The 9390-nt window shown below is 39.8% G+C and overlaps 3 protein-coding genes across 15 annotated transcripts in view; 2 read left to right on the top strand and 1 right to left on the bottom strand.

Annotated features, from left to right (window-relative positions):
- RABGEF1 (RAB guanine nucleotide exchange factor 1) overlaps positions 1-9390 on the top strand; it is a 1203668-nt gene that overhangs the window by 395741 nt on the left and 798537 nt on the right. The gene's annotated exons all lie outside the window — the stretch shown is intronic.
- The window catches only part of CRCP (CGRP receptor component), a 344305-nt gene that overhangs the window by 72198 nt on the left and 262717 nt on the right, over positions 1-9390 (top strand). The gene's annotated exons all lie outside the window — the stretch shown is intronic.
- Positions 954-9390, bottom strand: part of VKORC1L1 (vitamin K epoxide reductase complex subunit 1 like 1) — an 82749-nt gene continuing 74312 nt past the window's right edge. Inside the window, exons 2-3 of the mRNA XM_033193416.1 lie at positions 8829-8938; positions 954-3431 (exon numbers count right to left, since the gene is read on the bottom strand). Coding sequence (XP_033049307.1) covers positions 3205-3431; positions 8829-8938 — 337 coding nt within the window. The 3' untranslated portion in view covers positions 954-3204. The remainder of the gene's footprint in view (positions 3432-8828; positions 8939-9390) is intronic.

Here is a 9390-nt window from a genome sequence, read left to right as displayed (position 1 = left end):
CCAGGCTGGGTTGCCCAGGCTGGAGTGCAATGGCGCAATTGGGAACTCACTGCAACCTCCACCTACCGGGTTCAAGCAATTCTCCTGCCTCAGCCTCCGGAGTAGCTGGCATTACAGGTGCCTGCCACCATGCCCAGCTAACTTTTGTATTTTTAGTAGAGACAGGGTTCCACTGTGTTGATCAGGTTAGTCTCGAACTTCTGACCTCAGGTGATCCACCTGCCTCAGCCTCCCAAAGTGCTGGGATTACAGGTGTGAGCCACCATGCCTGGCCAGCAAATAGTTTTAATTTCACTGTATTCTTGGTCCTCTTTGAATGTAGTCTCTTTGAATGAAAATAGTCAATGCTTTGAACATCATTTGAAAGTAATGAATTTAAGGAGAGGACACATGTATAAAGGAACAGTGATTCTGGGCACACAGCCAGTTAAACCTGAGTTATTTCACCAGAAATTTACCTTCACTGAGAGCAACTAGCTGTAATGCAAAACCAAATGAAATCCTCCAAATCACCCAGATTCCTGAGAATTTATCATCTAACCCCAATTCGTCTTATTTCTTCAAATGATATTTGTGAGCATCAAGTCAATAAATGGCTTCATTTGGAACAAATTACTTAAAAAAGATGAAGCATGGAATTACTGCTAAAAACAAATGTTTCCTCTCATCTGTCCTTTAACACTGGTGGCTAGTAATGCTGCAGTGTTCAAATATTCAGTCTAAAACCGGCAAAACAATCTTCTAATTTTATAACACTGGTGATTCCCCCCTCTTCTGGGCAGAATAGAAGGTGTAGAAGGGAATCTGAATTCTCCAGGGCAAAAAACCCCCAATTACCACCACCAGGGTTCTGTTACTTACTGAGACACTGGCATTACAATGCTGTTATGACAGGCAGTACGTGTTCCTCTCTCAGTGAGAAAAAAGGGTATTAATCCGACTGGGCCATAAGCATGTGGCAAAAAAATTTTATACAACTGAAATAGTGGCTTCACCGAGGTTTAGAAAAGCAAAGGAAAAACTGAAAGGGTCTGGCTGACCATTTCCCCATGTTTTCTCAGGTAAGAGTTGAAGGCATTTGCAAGAATGCAACATCAAGACAAGCTTTAACTATACTCTGCTGATTGATACAAAATAGGATGAAAAACCATTGGATACTGGGACACGAGGAACTTGTTTAGCACAACCGGTGTTATGTGTACCAGTTTTAACCATTAGGCCATTTCCACTGTAGCTTAGAGAAAAGAACCAGAGGACTGCCTTGGTAGAGCTGGACGTGCTGCTGTAAGACGGCCTCACTGTACAGCCCTAAAACCTGAGGACTTCTTTCTCCATAGGCACCAGACGGCCAATCAGTGCTTTCTAGATTCGTTAACTACTTCAGAATACAAGAACAGTACATCCATACTCCAACAGCCATTGAAAGATTCACATTCATGGGAAAACACAAGTCTTGATGAAATCTTAAGTTAAGCTATCTTTTAAGAAACTGGTTGAAACTGGTGAAAAGTTCATTACAATTCGGACTTGATACCTGCCTCGGGCTAGAAGACCTACATTGCGTCAATTCTGAGTCAGTTGGAAGCTACAGAATTGTTGCTGATCCTACACATTTGAGTTTACAGAGCAGAGCCTGTCCCCTCCCTTCAAAGAGAAGACAAATAAAGCACTCAAGAGATACTGGTCTCATTGACTGTTTTTAACATAAAATGAGTAATCAGATTGGAAGCAAAAACATTACTGCTGCTTCCCAATCAGAGGAGTAAAATGATCACACAGGACCCTTCTGCAGAGTGCGGGTTTTCTACCTGACGGTGAAGACAGGAGGGCAGGACACTTCTGCCCAAGGTCAACACACAAAATATTTGGTTTGAGATTTAAGACAGAAGGCACTTTTAACATTCTGATATCAGATGTTAACCATACAAACGTCCTGTCACAATTTCATTTGGGTTTACTCGAATCCCTTCCAAAATTCTTCTTACTGCATGTGTGTCATGAGAGCAGTGGCGACACGACCAGATTTAGCCTTGAGATGTGTCTACCTGTTCCTATTCTCCCAATGAAGCAAACTGCGCAGCATGTCAGCCCTGAAGGTTACAAATCCAGTATTTGACTGCAAAACAACTAAATTAGACATCCGAGTGGTTAGTGCAGAAAGAAACAATTAGCAAGAACACTGGCTCCCACTCTGGAGCGTCGGGGCTTAGACTGGTCTTTTCCATCATAATACTGTTTGGTTGACTGGCACCAACATTAAGGAAAAATATCTGCATGAAAATTCAACTGGTGGAAGAAACTTTACCTAATAATGCCAGGCTTATATTTCCAGCTTTTCTCCAAAGAAAAAATACCCATTTTCCCATCCTTGGTGTCCTGAAGGCCTTGGACTTGAAGGTCTGGCCACATGACTCATTCTGTAAGGTTAACAATTGGCCCAGTTTTATGACTGGACACAAACAGGACTTAAACATTCCAATTTAATTTCTTCCTTTCAGAAGAGGGAGATGAAAGGGAACCAACCACCCTATTATTATTTTTTTCACCCTATTATTTGCTGCACCCACAGCGGCCAGTACTTTACACAAGATGCTGTGTACAGGCTATTTTCACTATCTCCTCAGTCAACGCTCAGCTGACAGTTCTTCAATGCTACACTCCAACTAAACTGTACAGTAAGTTCTGCAGAAATGGATCTAATATTTCTACCTTTATTTACAAATATCACATAAATGGATTCTAGTTGAATCTACATGTTTAAATCCATCAGCTAAAAACATATTACATATTGTAAACATGGCAATATTTAATACAGTATCTATTCTAGAATATTTTCATGTCATGATCACATTTGTTATACCTGAAATAGAATTTATGCACATTAAAGAATTACTAGCAATGGTTGCTCACTTTACAGTTGAGGGCAGGGGGCTAGGGCTACATTTTATCATTTCAGAAACATCTTCAAAGTAAAGTTAAAGCTTGTCTTTGATTGGCTCGGCGTATCCTTTTTGTATCCATATTAAAATGAAGATTGACACAGAAAATAGCGAGGGCCCCTTCTAATTTACAGGATTTTTAAAAATCAGTTTGAGATTCTTAGGGAAATTGTCTGTTGTGAATAATAATAATAATAAAAACCTGCTGCAAAATAAACTGAATGGAAAAGGGGCTTGAGACTGTCAGGGCAGAGTCCGTCAGGCATCAGTCCTGCTTGGGCTGCAGCTGCCGCTTCCAGGCCTCGTTCAAGTAAACTAGTCGTTTGTAGTTGATAATGAGAAGAAGGAAGTTCAGCACGTACGTGACGACGCAGATAATGCAGAACTCCTTCAGCACAAAGTACAGAATGTAGGCCAGGTACAGGGACCCCACGACCGACATGATGGAGGACGTCATGAGGATCAAAGCCGCCATGGCGCTTGCTGTCATGCCTGTAAGAGAAGAGACGTAGGCTCAATCAGGCCTTGGCGCTGGAGACAGGCTTTCTGAGTGACAAGGACTAACACTGTGTGACTTGCTGCAGTGTTTGAATACTGATCTTCCTGCCAAACTCTGAAAATTGAGAACAGAAATACTGGTCTGTTTCGTTAAAATTATACAGGTGGACTCTGTAGATCAAATGCTAGCTTTTCAGGGTTTTGAGATGGGGTTTCACTGTATTGCCCAGGCTGGAGTGCAGTGATACAATCTCACCTCACTGCAACGTCTACCTCCCAGGTTTAAGCAATTCTCCTGCCTCAGCCTCCCAAGTAGCCAGGATTACAGGCATGTGCCACCATGCCCGGCTAATTTTTTGTTGGCCAGGCTGGTCTCCAACTCCTGACCTCAGGTGATCCTCCCACCTCAGCCTCCCAAAGTGCTGGGATTACAGGCGTGGGCCACCATGCTCAGCCAAATGCCAGTTTTATAGCTGCAATGTTGTTGATTTCTCAGTCTTTCAGGTGAAATATTACTAATTTCACAAACTAACCTACTTGAAAATATGCACACAAGGTAAACATGCAGTCTCACAATCACATTAAGCAATGAAGCTGACTTGTAACATCAACAGCCCCAAGACACCAAATGAATAAAGGGACATGAGGACCACAGCCTTTTCCTAAACTGAGCTGCACACATTTGGTGAGAACCTTCTCTGGTTTTCACTACAGCCTCCCCATCTGTGGAAAGTAAAATTTGCTTTTCCATGTTTAGATCAAATTGATTAAAAATCCACAATGAGAGGTGACTACATCAACAAGCTGCTGAGGAGAGAAAAAGAAACTCTTGCTAAACATTTCAGGAAGGGCTCACCCTGGTGGATAAGGGAAACCACAGCTCATTGGCTGTATGTGGGCCAAACCCGATCAAGAAAAATGGTGGACATGTGTGCTAAACCCAGGCTCTCAGCAGAAAAAGCACTTAAAGCCAGGCGCGGTGGCTCATGCCTGTAATCTTAGCACTTTGGGAGGCTGAGGCAGGCAGATCATTTGAGGTCAGGAGTTTGAGACCAGCCTGGTCAACATGGTTAAACTCTCCTCTACTAAAAAATACCAAAAAAAAAAAAAAAACATTGGCACGGTATTGCATGCTTGCAACCCCAGCTACAAGGGAGGCTGAGGCATGAGAATTACTTGAACCCAGGAGGCGGAGGTTGCAGTGAGATGAGATTGCACCACTGCACTCCAGCCTGGGCAACAGAGTAAGACTCTGTCTCATTTAAAAAAAAAAAAAAAAAAAAAAAAAAAAAGGGCACCTGAATTCTGGACTCTATCTTCACATGTATTGTTTTTAGTTTCCTGTGGCCAAATGCACATGGAGAATATGTGCATTTATTTTCAAGGACAGAGAAGGCAGAGCATGTTAAACGGCCCTCCTACCCAATGACTCATGGATAAGGATAACAGAAACAGGAACAAAATAACCGGTGGGAGCAGGTTTAAAGAAGTCAATTAAAGAGCTGAAATCCCGGTGCCTGTTGGCAAAATTCGAAAAGCAACAAGAAGATGCATATGGGCTGGCTGGGCCACAGCCACGGGACTAGATGTTTTCATAGGGCACTTCAAGACTAAGGTGCTGCTGAATTATTGCAGGGACTAGCAAATCTGGTCAGCTACCTGCTTTAGTAAATAAAGTTTTATTGGCACTCAGCCATGCTCATTCATTTATGTAATGTCTGTGACTGCTTTCACACTAGAAGGCAGAGTTGAATGGCTGCAGCAACTGGCAAAGTCAATTTTCTGCCAGGCCCTTTACTGAAAAAGTTTGCTGACTTCACCTATGCTAAACAACTAACATTTCAAAATTAATGCGGTCACAATTTTATCTAAGAAAGTTAATTTCAAAATGATACGGGCAAGTTATTTCTTCCTCCATGCCTCTCTTTTCTCAACTGTAAAATTGGGATAACAATCATGCTTACTTCCCAAGACTGCTGGACAATTAAATGAGCTGAGATAATGCAGGGTTAAAGCACTTAGAATAGTGTATAAATACCAGCTCTCCGTTAAATACTACCGTAATGCAACTAGGTACTTGTGGCTCAGGGTAAAATTCCCAATGGAATTTAAAATGTGCTGTAACTCTAAATAAATGATGGTACAACTATGCAATGGATTAGTTTGCAGCTGTAAAAGAGAATGAAGACATTTAATAAACTGATATGGAAAAATCCCCACAATATATCCATCAAGCAAAGAAAGAAAAGAAAATGCAAGCTGTAGAACAGTGGGTATAGCATCTGCCTTTTATATTTTAAAAAGGAGGAAAATTAAGATTGTGTATGTGTACTTTCTCGTATATGCAAAAAGAAACTCTAAAACAATAACAAGCTACCAGCTGGGGCTGAGGAGCAGTGGAAACCATGGAAAAAGAGAAGGGATGGAACAGATTTTTCTTTGTGTAACATTTTATATATATACATTTTGTTTTCCTGAAGGAGTCTCGCTCTGTCACCCAGGTTGGAGTGTAGTGGCACAACGTCAGCTCACTGCAACCTCCGCCTTCCGGGTTCAAGCAATTCTCCTGCCTCAGCCTCCCAAGTAGCTGGGATTACAGGTGCGTGGCACCACAACCGGCTAATTTTTGTATTTTTAGCAGAGACGGGGTTTCACCATGTTGGCCAGGCTGGTCTTGAACTCCTGACCTCGTGATCCGCCCATGTTGGCCTCCCAAAATGCTGGGATTATTAGCATGAGCCACTGCGCCTGGTCCTTTTTTAAAAGTTTTGAACCATGTGAATGGATTACCTATGAAAAAATTAAATTAAAAATGCTGTATCTCAAACAGCTTAGAAGGGAGTACAGATGTATACATACGTAACAAACCTGCACGTTGTGCACATGTACCCTAGAACTTAAACTACAATAAAAAAGAAAAAAAAAAGTGAGTACAGATGTGCTCTGGAAACTGTTAGGTTAGTTCAAATGTGCCTCACACGAAGACACCAGCATTAGAAGACACGTGAAGCATTCAAATGCAAGTCAAAAAATGCGAATGAAAAAACACATATGATACATACGATTTAAAATATGCATACAGCATGGCATTAAATTAATGGTATAAAAAGAAATTTGGTTGTAGCACCTCTATCTTCAAAAGTTAATCTAGTCAAAGGCTTTTCTTAGGTTCTTTGCCTTTAAGGGAAAATGCCTTGCATTTGGGCTTATACTTCATACTCTTCTCTAGAAATCCAGCAAAATGGAAATATGCAGAATACAGTGAAATTTCTCCTCCCTGCCCAACCACCAGATCCCTTTCTATGCATTTACATGCATGTATACAACATGTTTATCCTATATATATTATACCAAAATTTGCATTTTTCACTAAATAGTATATTTATCTTTCTAGGATATAAATATAGATCTCCTTTTTTCTTTAATGGCTACATAGTATTTCACAGTATTTTCTACTTTATTCAACCATTACCTATTTCTAAGCTAACTTTTTTTTTTTTTTTGCTATTTCACACTGTACTGCTATGAATATCTGTGTGCACACATCTTTGAACTTCTGCAAGATACGCAGATATGGAACTGGGCAAACTCGACAGAACTACTGAGAATGATTTAGATTTATAATTTGCCTCAAATCAATTTCAGATAGAAGAGTTACATGTATTTTTAATGAACCAAATCAAAAGAGCTGACAGATAATGGAATATTAACAATTAAAATACAAAAGCATTGGTATGCAACAAGATCTATAAAAAAGAAGAAAAATAAAATGCAAAGGTAACAATGGATGGATTTAACTCTGAAAGTATAAAAATTTAATAAAATATAAATTCGTAACACAAAAAAAGAGAAAGAATGTGTTAAATGTTTGTAATACAATAAAAACGTACTATTATCGGGATCCAATATCTAAATGGACAATAAAAGGAAATTAAAAAGAGTAAAATTTAAAGTAATAGGTACTAATGTGTAACTATTAGTAATTTTTCCTTAGTAAAATTTCCTAGTAATTTTTAGTAGTAATTTTTCCTACTAAAAATTTAGTAATTTTTACTAAACTATTAGTAATTTTTTTCCTGTAAAAAAAAAGAAATTTTACAAAACACATCTTAAAAATAAAGACTGCTAGAGCTTCAGGGAAACCAAAGAACTGAGGGAAAGCAACTTGGTAACACCGATTAAAATAGAAAATATCTGTGTTTTTTGATCCTATGCCTGGAAATTTATTTTGTGGAGATACTTAAGGAAGGAGTGGGAGGTCTTTAAACAAAGTTGATCAGTGCAGCATTATTTGCAGAAGTCAAAGGTGTGAAACCTAGATGTTAACAATAACAGGATAAACGACACTATGTTGAAACATAGTTCACATTAAATTATTATTAGTTTTTGAGACAGGGTCTCGCTCTGTCCCCCAGGCTGGAGTGTAGTGGTGTGATCTCGGCTGCCTGCAACCTCCATATCTTGGGCTCAAGCGATTCTCTCACCTCAGACTTTCAAGTAGCTGGAACTATAGGTGCGTGCCACCACAACCTGGCTAATTTTTTTTTTTTCTGTAGAGACAGAGTCTCGCCATGTTGCTCCTGGGCTCAAGTGATCTGCCCTTCTCGGCCTCCCAAAGTGCTAGGATTACAGGTGTGAGTCACCACACCTGGCCCCAAATTATTATTATTATTTATTTATTTATTTTTTGTGAGACAGAGTTTCGCTCTTGTTGCTCAGGCTGGAGTGCAATGGTGCGATCTCAGCTCACTGCAAACTCCGTCTCCCGGGTTCAAGTGAATCTCCGGCCTCAGCCTCACAAGTAGCTGGGATTACAGGCATGCACCACCACGCCCGGCTAATTTTGTATTTTTAGTAGATTCAGACTTTCACCATGTTGGTCAGGCTGGTCTCAAACTCCCAACCTCAGGTGATCTGCCCACCTTGGCCTCCCAAAGTCCTGGGATTACAGGCATGAGCCACTGCGCCCAGCCCCAAAACTATTCTTAAAAGCAGAAGACTGTAGGAATAGTGGATATGTAAAGGTGATGGGATTATGAATATGGTTTCTCATTAATGTCCCCTTAATATATGATATTTTTACAAGGCTACAGAGTCTATAAAATAGGAAACACATTTACAGGGAAGATGGGAGTGATAATTTCCTGGAATGGGACTGGTTTTTCTGGACATCATGAGATACAGCTCTCCATGATTAAACAGCAATTGACATAAATTCAACATTAATATAATAAAATCTTAGTGAATCAAGTTTTCACGATACAAAGATGTACACGCTAGTGGCTCTATAAATAACACATGCTTTTATTTAACATCAAGACACTTCAGCACAAAGACACAAAGTACTAAACGGAATATAACAAACTTATTTTTGTATTGATAAATACTTACCAAGTAATAACTGTAGTATATAAAATATAAGTCCAAAGACACTGTTTGGCTGGTTTAATACACCATCCTTTCCAAAAATGGAACCCAAAAGACCAAATCCTCGACCCCATCTGTAAAATAAGGAAAACCGGTAACCCTATATTGGAATTTCCCTATTTTAAAAAATGTAAAATTATTTGAGAATGTTATCCAATTCTAAAATCAACTAAGCTGTCAAATGTCTTAAATGTCCTGTGTTGAGGGAGTGATTTACCCCAAAGAGGGAGGCCAGTCACTAGATTTCTGATTAAAAATAATCATCTAAAATGAACATATCTAAAAGTGCCAGTACACCCATCTGAATCTCTCAGTTGCCAATTTCTATATATTCTCTTTCCAAAAGGTAGGGCAAAGTATTCATTTTCCAGTGACATTAGTATTTGCAGAAGGAGACTTCTCTCTGCTTAAGCCAGGGTCTCTTAACAGTGGACCACTGACATTTTGGGCTACATAATTCTTTGTGCTGGGGAGTGTTCTGTGTATTACATAACTAACAGTACTCTGGGGCTCCCCCAACTAGATG

This window comes from Trachypithecus francoisi, unplaced genomic scaffold (assembly GCF_009764315.1).
Source record: "Trachypithecus francoisi isolate TF-2019V2 unplaced genomic scaffold, Tfra_2.0 Lachesis_group4, whole genome shotgun sequence".
Taxonomy (NCBI): Eukaryota; Metazoa; Chordata; class Mammalia; order Primates; family Cercopithecidae; genus Trachypithecus; species Trachypithecus francoisi.
The sequence above is the reverse complement of the archived record's forward strand: the minus strand, read 5'-3'. Positions and strand labels throughout refer to the sequence as shown.